The 19,565-nt window shown below is 45.0% G+C and overlaps 1 protein-coding gene across 2 annotated transcripts in view; it reads right to left on the bottom strand.

The window, feature by feature from the left end:
- LPCAT4 (lysophosphatidylcholine acyltransferase 4) overlaps positions 1 to 19,565 on the bottom strand; it is a 592,186-nt gene that overhangs the window by 4,378 nt on the left and 568,243 nt on the right. For both annotated transcript variants that reach the window (XM_086923609.1, XM_086923610.1), the window contains exon 13: positions 10,339 to 10,492. In XM_086923609.1, coding sequence (XP_086779735.1) covers positions 10,339 to 10,492 — 154 coding nt within the window. The remainder of the gene's footprint in view (positions 1 to 10,338; positions 10,493 to 19,565) is intronic.

The raw sequence follows: 19,565 nt of genomic DNA, 5'->3' as shown, positions 1-19,565 counted from the left end.
CCCAGGGGCACGCAAGGCGGGCACAAACGCCTGTTGCACCTCCAGGGCACTTACTGTAATACGGTCCATGTTCTACAAACAAATAAGTACTTTAATTTCTCAGAACTCCTTACACTGTCAAAAAAATTAAGAGGCAATTGAATTAGTTGGGTTACCCAAGATCACAAATATTGTCAAGGCTGGAAAGAAGTGATTAGAAGACATGATTACAGGCTCAATGGCCAACAATTTTGGTGCTACGCTTTCTCCTACTGGAGAGTGGGTATAAAAGACATGATTCATGGCGTACACTTGAGTTGGACTTGCGTGGACCCACAGCAAAGCAGCATTCCAGCAGAGTGCAGTCAAGCAGTGTGGCAGTCCTACAGCAGAACAGCAGTCCTCCTTCCTGGACAAGTATCCACAGGTCCAGAAATGTACTGAAGTGGTGGTATCGGAGGTCCTTCTTTTATACACGGTTGTACCTTTGAAGTGGGGAGAAACTTCTAGAGACGTATCTTTGAGGCGCACAGATGCCCTGTCTTCCCTGGATCCAGACTAACTACAGGAGGTAGGCAGCCTTTGTGTGGAGCCACTACACAGCCTATTCAGGTATAAGTATGGCTGGGCCCAGCTCTTTCCTTGGCCCATTCAGTCACACCTACACTCCCACTGTGTGTGGCTGTCTAGGAGGAATACACAAAGCCCACCTGTCACCCACAACCAGTCATGCGACCAGAGAATGGCTGCAGGCATCAAATGGCTAAGGCAAGAAAATACCAACTGGAGGAAACATGCCCCCTTTTACACATGCCACTTTTTGTCTGGTATTTAATGCAATTTTAGCTAAAGTCCACAGAGGTCCTGCTAACTAGGTCCTCAGAGCCAGTGCTCTTCCCCTAAAACGAGGTAACTGCTTAATTGTTCCCCAACTGGTAAGACCTTTAGCACCCTGTAAGTCCCTAGTAAATGGTGTCCTGGGTACCTAGGGCATTAGTAATAAAGAGGATCCCTAAGGGCTGCAGCATGTATTGTGCCACCCTAAGGAACCCACCACCAAACTCATGCTGACTGCCATTTCAGGCTGCTTGAAATGTTACAGACAAATGTGAAAACACGACATGGCAAACATCCTGTACCATGCCCACGCACACTGCATGCAATATTTGTAAGTTACCCTTACAGCAGGCCTTATAGCCCTAAAGCAGGGTGCAATTCATTACATGTGAGGACATATGTGCTCCTGTGCTGTCTAGTTCAATTTGTAAATAGTTCAAATGAACAGGGAATCCATCTTAAGTATATATAAACTGGGCACTGGTCATTCTGGAGATCCCCATCTACATGATGGCTTCACTAAAACCTATGGTGTTTGGTATTAAACCTCTTGTTTTAATAAATCCCTATGGACACCAATAGTAGATTTATTAAAACATGCAGCCAGAGAGTGCCTTGGAGGTGCCCCCTGAAAACCTACCAGCCTCTTAGTGTGCTAGCTGACTGGTATTGTCCAGCCTGCCACCACAGACATGTTTCTGACCCCCTGCAGGTGAGAGCCCACGCCTGTGAGGCCAGAAACGATACCTGCTTCGTAGGAAGTTGTTCATACCTCCTCTAGCAGGATGGCTAATGAATCTGCATATTAAGGCCAGGGACTACAAAGCCCCTGCTGCCTCTGATATACTACCCTCGCTTCCCCCAGACCTAAAAGATGCCACGCCCTGTCCTGAGTCTCATTTAGCACCAGGACAGAAGGTAAATTAGCATTGCAAGGAGGCGTGGTGCACCAACCACCATTTTGATTTTGTCAGAATTAGGAATTCTGTGACAGGGTTATGCTCATTCCCCAAAGGAAGTGATCATATAGAGGGTGTAGTGACCCCAAGAATAACTAGCCCATTGACTACTACCCTTGTCTCCCCTTAACACTCCTTGATTAGGATTTAGGTGGCACCATGACACAAGGAACTCAGATTCCCCAAAACCAAGAAGAAGGAGAGCATAAGAAACGAGAACTACGCAATACTGGTGGACTTTGGCACCAAATCCTGCCTGCCTGCTCCTGTCCTGACAATTGCGACAACCTCATTCGTACTGCAGATATGCATCCTTCAAAAGACTCTCAGGACCACCAACACTTCGTCAAGCCATCAGAATCTCCCTTGAAGTGAGGAGCCACTTCCCTGCAACCTGCAGGCACCAACTGTGACGTCTGGTTCACTGTTCTGTTGATCACTGGTTCAACAGACGCAGCAGCCGAACAGAAGGACCGCTCTCCCAAAGGTCAGATTCGTCTCCCCACCAAGTTTGGTGACGCCAGGACCCCAAGGTGCTGATCTGCACCAATACCCAGGGTACCAGACCCCTTGCAGCAACCAAAGCTTCTTTGAGTTCGATTCGTACTTTAACGCAGCGAAGATCAACAAGCCAACATGGGATGTCAGCATTACAGAGGCCAGCACAAAGAGGGGCCCAGCTGCCATGTTTTGCCCTCCATAGTAGGTCTAAACGAGAACTGAGTGCCTTTGATGCTCTGGCCCAGTTGACCAAAAAGCTCTGCATTCGGCCTCCCCAGCCCAGATCCATGAACACCGACTGTGCCATCTGCTCTCAAGACCCTCATGAACTGAGCCCCCCCACCCCTTTGGAAGCTCCGGGACTTGCCCCAAAGTCTCCCTGTGCTGCCCTTTTTTTTAGGTGGCTCCCCCTCTTGGCTTAAGGTGTTGCGGACAAGGCCACCAACGCATCCAGCAACTCTGCACCCGGACTCTCCAGGGCAGGTAACCTGAACTGCTGGTGATTCTTGTGTCCTTGACCCTTTGCACCTTGACAAGGAAGGAAAACAATGGAAACCTACTCACTATGGGACCAGGGTAATAGTCATATAAGGAAAAACAATGGTTCCTGTGGATTGATAAGATACCTTTGTAAAACAGGAGGCAAAATTGTAATATTTTAGAGGGTACCTCAATTACAGAGGCCGAAAGAAACACTAACACAGGAGAATTCATGTAACATTTTTTATAAATCTTTGAACCAAAAGCAATATAAACATAATTTGAAAATCAAAAAACATTAGTGCATTGTGTCCCAAGTGAGAACGGAAACCCAAAGTTAAGTGACAGTGTGAATTTCTATATACAAGGTTTCCACAATTTTGCAAGTCGACCATTAACAAGAATGATATCTATGTAGACAGCACCAATATGCAAAGACATGCGCTGTGTAATGGTTCGCTTCTTCTGTGTGTCGACGGCGTTTCAACCCTATAGTCAGTGTAGGGTCTCGTCAGGACTAACGAAGGGACATCTGAGGATTTAACTGGGCAGTCTCGTGAATTGTGTGCCACACGTGGAAAAATAGAAAAAAATAAGTTACTCACATAAGAACCCGTCCGGGTACTCAATATGAGGAAATACTGCCAGTAAAATGATTGGAATGCGGCCAGATGTTTACCAGTGACAATGCACTGTAACCATAATGTAGATAAATATCCTGCGGGACAGCGCTCCGCCTTTTCAAGTAGCAAGGCTGCTTCCTTCAGCCTTGTGAGGTACAGAAAAATGTTACATGAATTCTCCTGTGCTAGTGTTTCTTTCACCCTCTGTCATTGAGATACCCTATAAAATATTGCAATTTTGCCTCCTTTATTACAAAAGTATCTTATCAATCCACAGGAACTGTTATTTTTCCTTTGCACCTTGAGTCATAAATCGGACCTGAAATACAATTGCAAGTACCTGCATACAGTATAGGTTTCTTACGCATTAGGAAAGCATTACCGCATAAAAATGCATTTGTATGACATTTTTGCTTACCTGTACAAATTAACTCAAAAAGTACTTGCCCAATTATGAAAATTTAGGTGTTAAAAAAAACATTAAAATACCTGTTTTTTCTCTAAATTGGTGTTGATTCTTGTTGAGTGCGTCTCATTTATTGGCTCAGTGTGTTCAACAAATGCTTAAAACTACCCTCTGATAAGCCTAAATTACTCGCCCACGCTACAAAAAAAGAGAGCATTTGGGACTAATAAATTAAATACTGTAAGCCAATAAGGGTCGTCTGGACTTTCTACATTATGTACCTCATTTTAGTACACTACATAAAAAGACTGCTTCCTGGCATTTTCAGAAATGCAATTTAAAACCTGACTTCACCACAAGTTAGGATTTTAAATTAGGATTCCAGAGACACCAAACTTAAACCAATTATATTATCCCATTTGTAAATTAAACGTATAATGTAATACGGTAATCCTAATGTCATCCTATGGGAAAGGTAGGCCTTGTAGTAGTGAAGGACAAGTTACTTACCTTCAGTAATGCCTTATCTGGTAGAGACACCTCCTGCCAAAACACACATTGTTTGAGATTTCTGAGAGTGGGTCTCTCACCTTCTAGGGCGTCAGAAACGAGTCTGTGGTGCCAGACTGGTCAGGATCAGTCAGCCAGCACACTAGGGCATGTGCCCTTCTCAACACATACCTACTATGAAAGCATTCCAATGAATTATGGGACTTCATCGCCACCCTCATATTCGACATGGCATTCCTCACCGAGACCTGGCTCAACCCCACATCTGCCCCAGATACTGCCTCAGCGATCCCTGGTGGATATAAATTCACTCACCAGGATTGTACCAACAAGACGGGAGGAGGAGCAGCCACCATCCACAAAGAGACCACACAGTGTACCACCACCAGGGACAACACCACCCCCAGAAACATCTCAAAGTCAAGCTCCACATGGACAACAAGACAACCATCAGAGACCCCCTCGCATACCAACCCCCAGCCCCAGTTTCCGCAACACCATTGCAGACTTTATTATGTCCCTAGCCTTAGACACCAAGGACTAAATCTTCCGGGGATGACCTAAATTTCCACATCGACGATCTCAACAACAAAAACATCGCACACTGCCCTGACAGTATGAGCAGCCTCGGATTGACCCAGATCATGCACGACCCTACACAAACTGTAGGACAGACGCTGGACAAATTTTGTCTCCTCCAGCAACCGTATCAAATACAGCCATGTCACAAAAATCACATGGACTGATCACTCCATTGTCCACTTCAGCAGCTCCAGCACGGCCACTCCCATTATGACCAACGCCCCCCAATGGAGGTGGAATAAAATCTCTCAGACCAGCTGGGCCAACGCCCTTAACACCTCCAACCTCGAACAGAAAGGGAAAAATATCAACCCCTGGATCACAAATTGTGCAGACATTATCGTCCCTAACAAGAGCAACCTCCAGAGAAAATCCTCCAAAAAGGCCAACTGGTAGACCCAAGAACTCAGAACAGCGATCCTCCGACATGCAATGGAAGGCAGGTGGCATGGAGGGAGGGGTAGTCTCGAAGGGGAGGCAGTAGCACCTTTGGACTACCTGCAAAACCCACCTGTCCGACGTGATGTTGAGCCAGTGGGAGAGGTGATGCTGAATCCTGATGCCCACTGGCAACTGGTGGCCCTGAAAAGTTGGACTAGGAGGGATTGGAGGCTGCTGCAGAGTGGGTCCCTGGTGGACTAGCCCGCCCGCTGCCCCCCAGACCCACGACACTGGGTCTCACGTTGCCAGCCAAGCAGAGGCTGGACAGCTTGCGCAGGGCTGTGGGTGAAATGTGGCGGGCACCCCTTCCGTAGCCACCAAAGCGGCGAAAAGAAGACTAAGCGGGCCAGAGTTGGTAGCGAGGCAACCATCCTATCCACAGGAGCCCCTGTGCTGGGCTTGGACCAAGTGCCCAGAAGGATGTTCGTGAGGGCTCATTGAACGGCAGCAGGGGCTCCCAGTGCTGGTTGAAGTAACTCAGTCAAGAGGTTTAGTCCTGACGGCCACAGTAGGAAGCTCAAGGTTCAAGGCCTAAGCTGCCCTACGCAACACCACAGCCTAAGAGGCTCCCTCCTCTGCAGCCACGGTAAGGGAGAAAGCATGCCAAGGTCTGGAGAAGTGTCCAGACCACTGGCCTCACCCAACTCCTCTCTCCAGTCAGGGACTTATAACTGGTCTGCAAGAGGGTCCACAGACCCCTCCAAGTCCTCCTTACCCTCCTCTGGTTGCCACTCAGGTGATAGGGAACACCAGGGGAGAAAAGAGGTACAAAAGTAACGGTCGGCAAAGGTACCAATGTCGTCCGACGCCGGTTCGGGTCAGTGTTCATTTCGAGGGAGAGTCTAGGGGCGATGTCGGCTGGGGACACAACCGGCGTCGGAGGGTCAGAGGTTTTGCCAACGGATTCGGTACCGGAGGAGGTGTCGTAAAGTGAACTAGGCCAGGCCTGGATCCCTACGTCGCCGGGGCTGAAGCCGCCGGCATTGAATGCCTAGAACCCAAAACTGAGTCCGCGGGGCCCCAAGGCGGAGTCGGCTGCCCAAAGATGGAGTGAAGGGCATTGAAAAAACAACGAAGTTTGGCAGGGGTTCGCTCTGGCTCCCGGGAAGGGAGGGAAGCTTGGGGCCGACCCAACATGCTCCCCGGGCAGAGCCTGACGACTACCTGCCGCATCCTGCATCATGTCAGACGGGGAGAACGCGAAGAGAGGTGGTGCTACTTCGCCTTCTTTTTGTGCTTCGACTTACCCGAAGACGGAGACTTTGACGAGGAGTGGGTGGTGATGGCTCCGTGACCGCCCTCTCGACTGGGACCTCGAGTGGCGCATCACGACTTTGGGTCGTGGTCGCACTCCAGACAACAGCGGCACACAGTGGGTCAGTCACCGACATCAGCTGGTGGCAGGAGCCACAAGGCTTGAAGCCGGTCCGCTGATGTGACATCCCAGTGCACCAGGAGTTGAACAACTCGAAAAAGATGTCAACTAAAGTAAAAAAAACTGTCAAAAAGTGACTAGAGGCACCACTCTCTCTGGATCAGCGCTGGCTGGTGCAGAAAAATAAAGAACTGACGTCAGAGTTCAGGGGCGGCGTCTAAGTAGATACCGCAACATCATTCCGGAGATCATGATGACAACGACGAACGTGGAGTCGACCGATGCCACCTACCGACACGCAAGGGTACTGCTGAAATAAAATTCTCCGGATCCAGTCTGACGTCGGGGGTAATTCTAAGGTAAGAAATCCATAACTAATAGCCTTTTTCAGATATAATTTCCTATGCAGATGACACCCAACTCATCCTCTCACTCACCGATGACCCCTCCACCACCAGAACCAACTTCCACAGATGCATGACAAAATCCAACTGGATGAAGAGCAACTGCCTACAGCTGAACACAGGAAAGACTGAAGTACTGATCTTTGGCAAAAGCAGCAACACATTGAATGACTCCTGGTAGCCATCAGACCTAGGGCCCGCACCCACTTCCTTCGACCAAGCAATCCCTTATCTTAATTTTAATAGTCAACCGAATTAAATAAAGGTAACTCCAGGTTGAGTTATGCCACTTTTAGAGCTCATTCCTACTACCTGTATGGTCTGTATTGTAATGCATTTAAATTATTTGCACACTGTACAGCGTGGAGTGAAAGGGTTATACATATTCAAACTGTCAAATGCTTTGATTGGGGTGGCTATTTACTTTGGGAGACACTGTTGCCATGGGCATTTATTCACTAAAATGCCAAAGGTAGTGGAGGTGAAAACACATATCCTTTGACCCTAATGATATCACACAAAGTTAGGCGCAGGGTCAAGACTGATTTGCAAATGGCTGGGTCCAAACTGGAATGGCATGGTATGCAAAAAAGCAATGGATTTAGGCCCAGATCTCTGTACTGGGGTGAATGTATGACATTGTTCTGCATTCTGTCCATCAACTGTTGGTTTTGCATTTGTCACCCCGAATGGGATGGGTATGCTCAGACGTGAGTCCCATGTTCTCCACACCACTGGAGTCAAGCTATCCTGGCTGAAGACGGCTGATAGCCAGAAACCGGTCCTAGGATGCTTGATTCCGGTCCAGGAAAGACATGGCTTGGCAGTTCAGGCTGGACTGTTCCCATGAGGCACAGGGTTAAGGCTAAATGGCATATGGCCATGTCTGAGCTGGGGTGGAGTGGAGTGCAAAATAACGATGGATTTAGGCTCAGATCTCTGTATTGGGGTGAATGTATGACATTGTTCTGCATTCTGTCCATCAACTGTTGGTTTTGCAGAAACCTCAGAATCATCAGACAACAAGTGCACCATGAAATCACAGATCATTGCGGTCTCACCTGCCTGCTTCCTCACTCTGTGAGTGGCTACCCCTACATACGAGACGCACTGTGACACAGGCCCTCATCACCAGCCGACTGGAATACTGCAACGCCCTCTACGTAGGAATCGTCGTACACCTCCCACAGAGACTTTAGACCATACAGAACGCCGCAGCAAGAATCATCCTTGGCCTTCCCCAAAGAACCCACATCACACCCCACGTCAGGCAACACCACTGGCTCTCCGTACAGAAGAGATACCCATTTAAGCTGCTGACCCATGCACACAAGACTCTACACAACCAAGGACCTGCAAACATTAACCACTACCTGAATTTCCAACTGTCACGAAGACTACACTCTGCCTCCCTTTTTCACCATATCTACCAAAGCAGAAGTGGAGGACGCTCTTTCTCCCACATCTCAGCAAAGACCTGGAACAGCCTGCCAATGCACCTCTTGACCATCACCTCACTCTTGGAATTACGAAAGGCCCTCAAAACCTGGCTGTTCGAATAAGCCTCTGGACCTGCAAGCACCTGGTAACCCTATTGAGTGATTAGCCGTACTTTATAAATCCTGAGTGATTGACTAGAGGACCAGAAGGGTTCAGGGGCACCTCTATGGTATCCTCTGGGCATATAATATAAATTCATCATTGGATTCAGTATGCGGTTATTAATAGGAGAGTTTGATAACAAACGCCATATGTAGCTGGATGTTCCCATTGGGCGCAGGGTCAAGCCTGATTTGCATATGGCTGGGTCCAAACTGGAACGGCATGGTGAGCAAAAACAAAGATGGATTTAGGCCCAGATCTCTGTACTGGGGTGAATGTATGACATTTTTCTGCATTCTGTCCATCAATTGTTCTTTTTGCATTTGCACCCCAAGTGGGACGGGTATGCACTCATGTGGGCCCGTGCTGTCTATGCCACTGGAGTCAAGCTATCCTGGCTGATGAGGGGTGAAACCCCAAAATCGATCCTGAAAAGCTTGTTTCCAGTGCAGGGAAGACCTAGCCTGGCAGTTCGGGCTGGGCAGTTCTAATTGGGAGCAGGGCCAAGACTGATTTGCATATGGCTGAGTCCAAACTGGAATGCACGGTGAGCAAAATAACGATGGATTTAGGCCCAGATCTCTGCACTGGGGGGAATGTATGACATTGTTCTTCATTCTGTCCATCACTTGTCCTTTTTGAATTTGTAGCAGTGAAGCCATTATGTAGCTGGGTAACTCATTTGAACCAGTGCTCAGTACAAACCTTAAGATGCATCCGTGTTCACTTGCAATATCTAGTAAAGGAAGTAGACATCACTGGGGCATTCCTGCTCATGTAAATATGTCCTCACATAAAATAAAATGCACCAATGCCTTGAGGCTCAAGAGCCTGCTCTGTTGTAGGGGTGACTCATTTATATGAAATACAGGGATTTTGGCAAGGCACACAGGAGTGTACACTGACATGATTTCACTCATTGTTTGCACCATATCTTGCAGCCTGCAAAGGTAGTCTGTGTGGAATTTGTGTATAGACCCCCTAAGGTGGCTTAAGATAGGCTGCATTCCTGAGGGACCCTCTTTAGTACCCAGTGTCCGGGTTAAAAACCAAGGTTTAGTAGCTAAATGTGGACAAAAAGTAGGAGGGGTACTGCAACAAAAAAAACAGTTTCCTACACTATCTAAATGTAGTGTAGAGTTCTGTACAGGAAGCTAATGTTTAACTAGCTCAGAGCTAGGTATGTTGGCCTACAGTGACTGAAGCCCAGTGTTTGGCAAACTTAGTAGAAATGCAGTCTCAGTCACTCTAGTTTGCTGTTTCCGAATGAAAGAAGGAAGGAGAATCTATGGCCATAAACAAAAACAAACAAAAAAAAACATCACTAGACTTTTTTCCATGTGAAAGGCGGAAGACACAAAATGCTGCATGCAGAGGATACTTGCAATATCGCGCGTACACCAAAATACACTAGCAGCTGTAAATAAAGAACATTTTCAGACTCGGTCACAGAATGCCTACTGCATAAGGGAACATAGGATGGCAGATTTCAAACTTAAAGTTAAAAGGAACACCAGCTTTCCTTCAAACAACAACACCTCAGTAAATGCAGTATTTCCCATGGGCAATATTGCAGGAACAGACTTACATCTAGGATAACTACTTTATAATGAATGGTAACGTTAGGCTAACAATTTACCTCTGGAAATCCCTTCTGTTTCTTTCTCCGAGCAGATTTCAGCAAAAACCTTGGAGTAGTCGCTGCGGAAGGTACCAAGCAGTGTGCGTAGTATGGAGGAGAAGCCAGTTTCATATAATCTGAGCTCTTCTTCCGGACACTCCTCTGCAAATAGCTGGAAAGAAGCAAAAATGGTATAATGAATGTGGAAAATAGAACATTGAAAAACATAATTTCTCAGCGGTGTAGAGAAAGCATTAGAAAGGGTGCAATAGGGAAAATAAAGGGAAAAAGAACATAAAATACATAATAAAACGTAGGCAATGATGAAAAGAGTAGAAAAGCACAGATGATGGAGAGGATGATGAAAAGAAAAAGCATTAGTGACAGGGTGGCGTTCAACTGAGGTGTTTCAAATGATGTTAAAAGGACAATGGGTTTAATGCTCCAGTTGTCTCAGACCATTGAGGTGGAACCTACCGTAATGATAGTTACCTAAAACATTTTTATATTGTACATGGTTCCCCCCCCAACAGCATCGTCTTGTTAGCAGATGCCATGGAGTAGTTATGAAGGTGCGGAGAAGTCATTTGCAAGTCATACAGAAAGGATGTTACTTACCCTGTAAGCATCGGTCTTGGCACGTAGACCTGTAGATTCACATTCCTTGCATACTCCTACCATCTAGTGTTAGGTCTGGACGTTTGCAAGTAGTTTTTCTTCATAGACATCTTTTACAGTCATGAGGTAAGGCAACTCCTTTCGGTGAAAGTGCGCATGGTCATCGACTCGATTGCTAGATTGTTTTGAACGCAAGAGGGTGAGAATGGAGTAAGTGTAGTGTAGATATGTCCATGTGTATGTAACGGGAATAATAAGAACTGCAACTACCACAGGTATCGGGGGAGGAGGGAGGGCGCAAGTAAATCTACAGCTCTACATGCAATTAACAGATGTTCACAGGGTAACATAATCCGTTCAAGGAATGTGTGCTGTGAATACACAAGCTTTGCATAAACTTTATAGCAGTATTCTCCCAAAGTGGTGGCTAACCAGTGGGTTTTGCAAAAGTGTTTAAGCATTACTCGTCCTACATTAGCTTGGTGACGTGCTAATACATCCACACAATAATGTTTGGTAAATGTGTGTGGTGTAGACCATGTAGCTGCCTTACATGTCAGCTATGGGAACGTTGAATGAAATTGCCATAGATGCTCCTATTTTGCAAGTAGAACGTGCTCTAGGAGGTATAGTTAACGTTCTTTTAGCTAGAACATAGAAAATTTCAATACATTTAACAATCCATCTAGAAATACCCGATTTAGAAATCGGATTCCATTTATGAGGTGGAGCAAAGGAAACAAAGTTGTTTTGTGAAAATCTTTTTTCCTATTAATATAGTATAATAGTGGTCTTTTGACATCAAGTGCGTGTTGAGCTCTTTCTGCTACCTAACCAGATTGAGGGAAGAACACTGGTAACACATCTGATTGGTTAATATGAAAAGCAGAGACTACTTTTGGAAGGAATTTTTAGTTAGTACAAAGAACCACCCTAGCTTTATTAAGGTGAAAGAAAGGTTCTTGTTAAGGGGCCAGATAGGCACAGGTGGTACCCTGGATGGTATTATTCTTTTAAGGCCTTCCACAAATGATTTAATTACTGGAAATTTAAATAAGGAAAAAAGTTGTCTGTTTTGAAAATATGCAGCTACTGCTGCAAGGTGTAGTTGAATGGATGTGCAGGGTAGGTCAACTCGCTGTAGATGCAAAAGTTATTAAATATTTTGTATAGATGCATCCAGCAGATCAATTGTGCTATTACAATATATCACAAACCCTTCCCACTTTGCTGCATAACATGCTTTAGTGGTTGGTTTTCTTGCTTCTTTAAGAATTGTCGTAAAATCTGGTAGTGGGTCTAGGTAACTGAACTCTAGGACTTCAGGAGCTAAATCGCTAACTTGAGCTCCTTGAGGTTTGGATTTCTGAGTTCTCCACAGTTCTGTGTCAGAAGGTTTGAAGTGAGGTGCAGCTTTTGGTGTGGAACCACTGACAGTTCTAGTAGTGTGGTGAACAATGGTTGACGAGCCAATGTGGGAGTCACTAGAATCAGTGTAACTGATGTCTGCCTGAGTTTCCGAACCAGAAACGGAAGGAGAGGGAGAGGTGGAAAAGCGCAAGCAAATATCCCTGCTCAGTTGATCTGTCGGCAATGCCTATGGATAGATGGTATGGGAATCTGGAGGCAAAGTTTGGGCATTTGGAGTTCTCTGCTGTGACAAAGAGGTCTAGCTGTGGAAACCTCCATTTTTGGAAGTATCGAAGGAGAACTGGGGATGAAATTCCCAATTATGTACTTGTTGCTGCCTCCTCCTGAGGAGGTCGGCAAATTGGTTGTGCATCCCTGGAAGGTGTTCTGCCTGAAGATGAAGTTTGTGATGTACTACCTAACTTCAAATGGTCTGAGAGAGGCGTGTCAGTTGTAGAGAGTGTCCCCCCCACTCTTTTTGTACATAGTACATGGCTGTCATATTGAACATCCGGACTAGGACAGCATTCCCTATGAGGGGAGGCTGAAAAGCTTTTAGTGCTAGATAGACAGCTAAAGTTCCAATTAATTGATGTGGAGACTCTTGGTTTTGGTGTCCCATAGACCCTGAATTGTTAGATGTTGGAGCTGGGCACCCCAGCCTGTGAGAAATGCATCTGCTGGTAGTACGATTTATAAAATCGGGTCGATGAAGGGCCGCCCTTTTGATAGGTTTTGTGTGTTGCACCACTGCAGAGAGCGATGAGTGAGGCGGTCTACCAACACTAGATCTGTTAATTGACCCTGTGAATGATTCCACTGACGTGTTGAGCTTTCCTGTGGAGGACGATTATGTTATCTTGCACGAGGCACTATTGCAATGCATGACACCATCATCCCCAATAGTTACATGAAAGTTTTGAATGTTCGGTATTGGCTTTTTGAAACTGTAGTAATTAGGTTTGAAAGTTATGAATTCTGGCTCCATTGAGAGAGGCTAGATAGAGCTTAGAGAGTGTTTAGCGTTGCTCACAGATATAGTTGCAGATGTGAGGATTGAAGATGGGACTTCTGCGCGTTGACTGTAAATCCCAATTGACGGAGAAGGTCTATGGTAGCTTGAGTGTGTTGTAAACACTTTTGCTGTGTGCTGGCTTTGATGAGCCAATCGTCCAGATATGGGATGACATGAATTCGTTGTCTTCTTAGAAAAGCTGAAACTATTGCTAGTCATTTTGCAAACACTCTGGGTGCAGTAATAACCTCGAATGGGAGTACTTTTGATTGATACTAATTTCCTGCTATCACAAATCTGAGATATCTGCGATGTTTTGGGTGAACAGGAATGTGAAAGTATGCTTCCTTCAAGTCAACTGTTCACATACATAAAGTTGCCTTGTTGTAGAAGTGGAAGCACTTGCTGAAGCACGACCAGATGGAAGTGTTCGGATCGTATGTATAGGTTTGGTGGTCTGAGATCTAATATTGTCATAGAGAACTGTCCTTTTTAGGTATTAAGAAGTAAAGTGAGTAAACTCCTGATCCTTGGTGTTGTATTGGAACTGGTTCTATAGCTCCTTTAATTAGAAGAGCTTGTACTTCTTGTTTGAGGAGCTATTGGTGTTGTAACAAACGTTTGTGAGTGTGAGGAGGAATAGTGGAAGGATTGCTGGCAAGCTCCAGGTAATAACCATGTTCGTTAATGTCTAATACCCATTTGTCTGATGTTAGCGATTGCCAAATGGGAATAAATTGTTGTATTCAACAAAGAGAGGAACCAAGAGGGCTATTTTTAACGGGGTCCGGTGTATAGGCCCAGGAGCTAAATCAAAGAAGAAGGATACACTGTTCCCCAAGGGAAGAAGAATAAATGAACCGACACTACGTTAAGTGAGAGGGGGTAAAGGGGAATCCCCCTTTCGGAACTAAAGCCCTCAAACACCCAGCAAGTTAAGTGTCATGTTTCATCATCTGGGTTTTGCTCCTCATCAGACAGGCGCTGCAATGTAGGACGGGCACCCAAAAAGGTGCTCTTTGCCTGAGATCTTTTGTTCCTGCCAATTGGTGCATGTGGGTGTGAGGGCTCTAGTGGGGGGTGTAGACGTGAGAGGTGGGTAAACTTTTAAAAAAGGTTAGTAAATCCACTAAATGTCTTTAATGGGGTGGTTAACTACCTTAGTAAAAACAGTGGGGTGAAGATACAACTGGTGCAATGATCCAGAAGTGTAAGTTCTACCTAATAGTCAACATGTTTCATGCTCTAATAGCAATTCGTCAAGACCAAGTAAAATAACAGTGCTACACACCGTGGTAGGACAAGATATTACCTTCCACAGGATACTAAAGTGCAGGCCGATTGGTCCTGCTCATTCTTAATGGGCCCCTATTAGGAGCTATCACTGGCGTCAACAGTCTTTTCCCGTGAACAGGCACCTTGGTGATAGGTACCCTGTCCGCAAGTCGGACGCAAACCAAAGACCTACCCACATGGAGTCAGGCTTCTCCGTCCTCCTGACTCCGTGTGGGTAGGTCTTTGGTTTGCATCCGACTTGCGGACAGGGTACCTATCACCAAGGTGCCTGTTCACGGGAGAAGACTGTTGACGCCAGTGATAACTCCTAATAGGGTCTATTTAAGAATGAGCAGGATCAATCAACCTGCACTTTAGTATCCTGTGGAAGGTAATATCTTGTCCTACCACAGAGTGTAGCACTGTTATTTTACTTGGTCCTGAAGAATTGCTATTAGAGCATGAAACATGCCGACCATTAGGTAGAACTTACACTTCTGGATCATTGCACCAGTGTGTATCTTCACACCACTGATTTTACTAAGGTAGTTAACCACCCCATAAAAGAGATTTAGTGGATTTACTTACCTTTTTTAAAAGTTCACCCACCTTTCACGTTTACACCACCACTAGAGCCCTCACACCCACATGCACCAACTGGCAGGAATAAAAGATATCCGGTAAAGAGCCCCTTTTTGGGTGCCCGTCAGACATTGCAGCGCCAGTCTGACGAGGAGCAAAACCCAGATGATGAAGCATAACACCTAGTTTGCTGGGTGTGTGAGGGTTTTAGTTCCGAAAGGGGGATTTCCCTTTACCCCCTTTCACTTCACATAGTGTCGGTTCATTTATTCTTCTTCCCTAGGGGAACAGTGTATCCTTCTTTGATGAAATAAATTGTTGCAGTCTTCCTCCCACAGGTGTAAGATGGTCAGAGAGAATTATAGGGAAGTCACTGTTTATTGGGAGATGGAGAGGTACGTGCTGGTGTACCTTTACCTCTGCCTTTAAAATTGTTCCCTTTATATCCATTTTTATAGAAGCCTCTAGATGGAGAGGGTTGGGTGCTTGATTTGTACGAGGACACATTAGGATCAGAGGAATTACTTTTGGATCCTCCTCTATAAAATGAGCGGCAAAAGGAGCCTCTATTGGATGGTGACTGAAGTGCTCCCATTGACTTTGCCACTTCTGTATCCTATCATCTTCAAGTAATTCATCCACTTGAGGTCAAAAAAGATGTTTATCAAAAGGAACATTGAGAATAGTTAGTTGTACTTCTGGTTTACAAGTGTAAATTCTCAGCAATACATGTATCCTAAGAAGAATGCTGGTATTACCTGCAGCTGCTGCAGTATCAGCAGTATCTAGTGCACATCTAATAGACGAATTACAGATTATTTTTCCCTCTTGCATTAATTCTTGACTGTTTTCTTATGTTCTTCTAGGAGGATTTTGAGTAAGTCTTATTTAGTTCCAGTAGGCCCCACCTTGCTAATAAGCCTTGCTAATAAGCCTTGTGTGTGGACTATACACCAAAGGTTGGCAGATTGTGCAGCCACTCTTTTCCTGATGAATCTATTACTTTAGACTCTTTATCTGGGGTGGTGCATATGCTGAAGTCTGAATTTGCTCGTCTGAATATTGGTTGCAACTAAGGCATCTAAAGCTAACTTTCCCCTATAAATAATTGGGTCAGATGGAGGTTTTCATTTTTTGTCAACCCCGGGTGTTAATATACGTGCACGGACAGTGTCTTTAAAAATGTCATCAGCATGGCGCATCATGCCTTTTAACATGGGTAAAGATTGAGTTGTTCTGTGTGTAGTTCCTAATGTTTCAAATAAAAAATCCCCCTCTAAAGATTCCTTGTGTAGTGTAACTCCATGGTATGAAGCTGCCCTGGAAATTAACTACTGGTATGATGTGTTGTCATCAGGAGGGTATTGTTTTGCAGGGTATAAGTCAGAATCATGATCCATTGGTGGATCAATATTGTAATCATTCCATGTAGCTATTGATGGTGGACTATTGCCATCCCCATCTCCTATATCAGGCTCTGTATGTGGATAACCCTGTGGTGTAATGCCTAAAGGGTTTGAGTATGGTAGTGGTGTAGTTGGTGGAGGGAATTGAGGAAGGAGGTTTAGGAGGACCCTAAGCAGATTGGGTTAGTGATTTCCGAGAGCAAGGAAAGGGCTTGTAGCCATGTCATCCTTTTTAGATGGATTTTGTAGGTTATGCCTGCTGAAGGAATTTTCCTTTCAGAAGATGCTACAGATTTTGCCAATATATGTCTAGTGTCTGGTTTATTGTCGATTTTCTTTTGCTTAGGATACAGCTTTTCCTGGATAGCTTTCAGGAATGGTTCTGGAGGATTTTGAAGGGTATCCTTTGGTTTTGGCGCTGAACTTTTAGGTGCTGAGGTCTTTTTTATCCTTTGGATCTGAAGGTTTCAGTGCCAAAGGTGTTTTGTCTCGGCTCGAGCCCGAGCTAGAAGGCTTGGTGTGCTGTTATTGTGACTAGCCCGAAGGGCAGGCGTTAAAAGCATTGTCTCGGTGCAGACCATGGCCAGAAGGCAGTGGTGGCGCAGATGCATTTTTTTTGATCGGAGAAACCTTGGTGGGCAAAGGGGCTTTATTACTCACGCCCCCTGTCCAGCTGAAAGGTCTTTGGACTCTAACTCTATCTCCAGTTCCAAATCCGAATCGTTGATGGAGAGTGCCTCCTCCTCGTCTGCTGCTGACACTTTCATCTCCTCCTGCTCTGTATCTTCTCCGAAGATATCCGGGATGTGCTCGATGTTCTGCCGCTGCATGTCCCTTTGTCGAGCCCGATGGTCCCGCCAAGTCTTTTTCGACTGTAACGACAAACCAGCGTCTCCATCTTCTTTGTGCTCCGGTGAGAGGCCCAAGTTACAGACTTTATGCAGGTCGGTGTGCGGATATTTAGAGTGGCACCGTGGACAGAATTGGAACAGAGTCCGTTTCATCGGCAGAAGACTCGATGGTATGTGACGGAGTAGAAGTAAACCGATGCGGCAAGGCCCGAAGGGCGCCAATGATGTCTTTTCAATCGATGACGGAGAGTTTTCCTTTTTTCCCCCGACTCATGGAAGATGATGAACGCGTATGAAACAATACAAATGAGGGTACAGTGGACTGCATACCGAGGGCATAGCAAAGAATGGTTTCACCCCAGGGCGCCGCAAACCACAACCAAACCTGATTGTGGAAAGAAAACAATCTAACAATGAAGCCGAAGCCCATGCGCACTATCACTGAAAGCAGGAGTCACCATACCTTGTGACTGTAAAAGATTTCTTTAAAGAAAAACAACTTGGAAATATCCGACCCAACAATAGGTGGCAGGAGTACACAGTATCTACAGCACACATGCCTCGAACACAGATTTCCTACCTATACTTACACCTTTTTTGTTCTTTCGGTTACCCACCTCTTCCTATGACCCTCAGCAACATCCTTTTAACAAAAAAATATATACCTGGCTTCCAGCCACCCAGCCACCCATCCAATCAGACATCCACAAAATAACTGCGAAAATAAATGTGGCCCAATATGAATTTTGGGACAAATGTATCCATAAAAACAGATGCAAACATTGATAACAATGCAAAGGTCAAATTTCATATTACCACACAACAGCTCTACTGAGTTTGTAACGCAATGCTGAATGCTTCACAGATTCTATCCTAGAATCACTTTACATAGGAAACCAACTGAGAACACTCACAGTAATTGTCATTTTGTTTCACTGAACTAATGTAATCCCCTGTGCTGTGTTTATAAATACCACTGTTTATAACTACTACACATGAAATTTTTAATTAACACCACCACAGCTGTAGAATTTAACATGCTATTTATTATCTTTGCTGCGAGGGGAGAGGCATCCTGACACACTTGAAGCTTTACATCTCAGCCTCATGAGCCATGAGTCTCTTCAAGCTCAAGAATTCTAACAGCAAAAAGCAAATAATATTTCAAAATGATAAAAAGAATATACAACTAAGAGGTGACATATGCCATTATTTGTAAATGCAGTAGAGAGTCTACAGCCTACACAGGATATTTCATAGTCTTTATTTTTAACAAGTAAGATTGCCCTGCAGCACCGACTACTCATCTTTTACACAAAGGAGCATTTTGGTCTAAAGGCACAGTTGAACAAAGGACGATAGGCTGAAAGCAACATGTGTGGTTATTTTAAGCAGCACACAGATTCCACATCCCAGCATGCAATGTACAGGCAGTTGCCTAACATTCTCAGTTCTTTTTGAGGCACTTATGTCAATAAACAAAGAAATCCCGGCTAGAGGTGGGAGAGCCAACAATTTAACAGAAAGAGCTAAGCCAGAGCCGAGCCAATGGTCTTGGTTTTAACAGCCTATGCGCGAGCTGAAGCATGAAAATATTTGGCATGCATATCATGCAACAAAATCATGTAACCTTTCAGGTACCATACAGTCTATAGAATACAGGGACCAACATTACAGTCTATCAAATCGAAAACAATAGGTTTTTCGACAGTGCACCTCTCGAACTTGCATATTTTAAAGGAACTCTCTCAAAAGTGATGAAGAAGAAAAAGGTTTGGTGAAATACAATATTTGCCTAGGAACACTTTTTGCAAACAGGGGAACTGGGACTGAGATCACAGATTTTCTTGTTAAACACTGTGCAGTTAAGCCACTAGATAGGCATCTTTTACATTAAAACGTAATGCTTTGTCTTCGATTCTTGGTGCATGAGGGTACAGCGTGGCTGGCAAACAAAAGCCACATGCAAACCTGGACTTTTGATTTTAAGAGTCTTCTTCTTCAAATCTTTATTCGATCTTAGAAAAACATCAAATTTCACTGGTAAAAATTATTCAGTACAATAAGTGATCCCTAACAATATCTTGC

Source organism: Lissotriton vulgaris, chromosome 5 (assembly GCF_964263255.1).
Source record: "Lissotriton vulgaris chromosome 5, aLisVul1.2, whole genome shotgun sequence".
In the NCBI taxonomy this organism is placed as follows: domain Eukaryota; kingdom Metazoa; phylum Chordata; class Amphibia; order Caudata; family Salamandridae; genus Lissotriton; species Lissotriton vulgaris.
The sequence above is the reverse complement of the archived record's forward strand: the minus strand, read 5'-3'. Positions and strand labels throughout refer to the sequence as shown.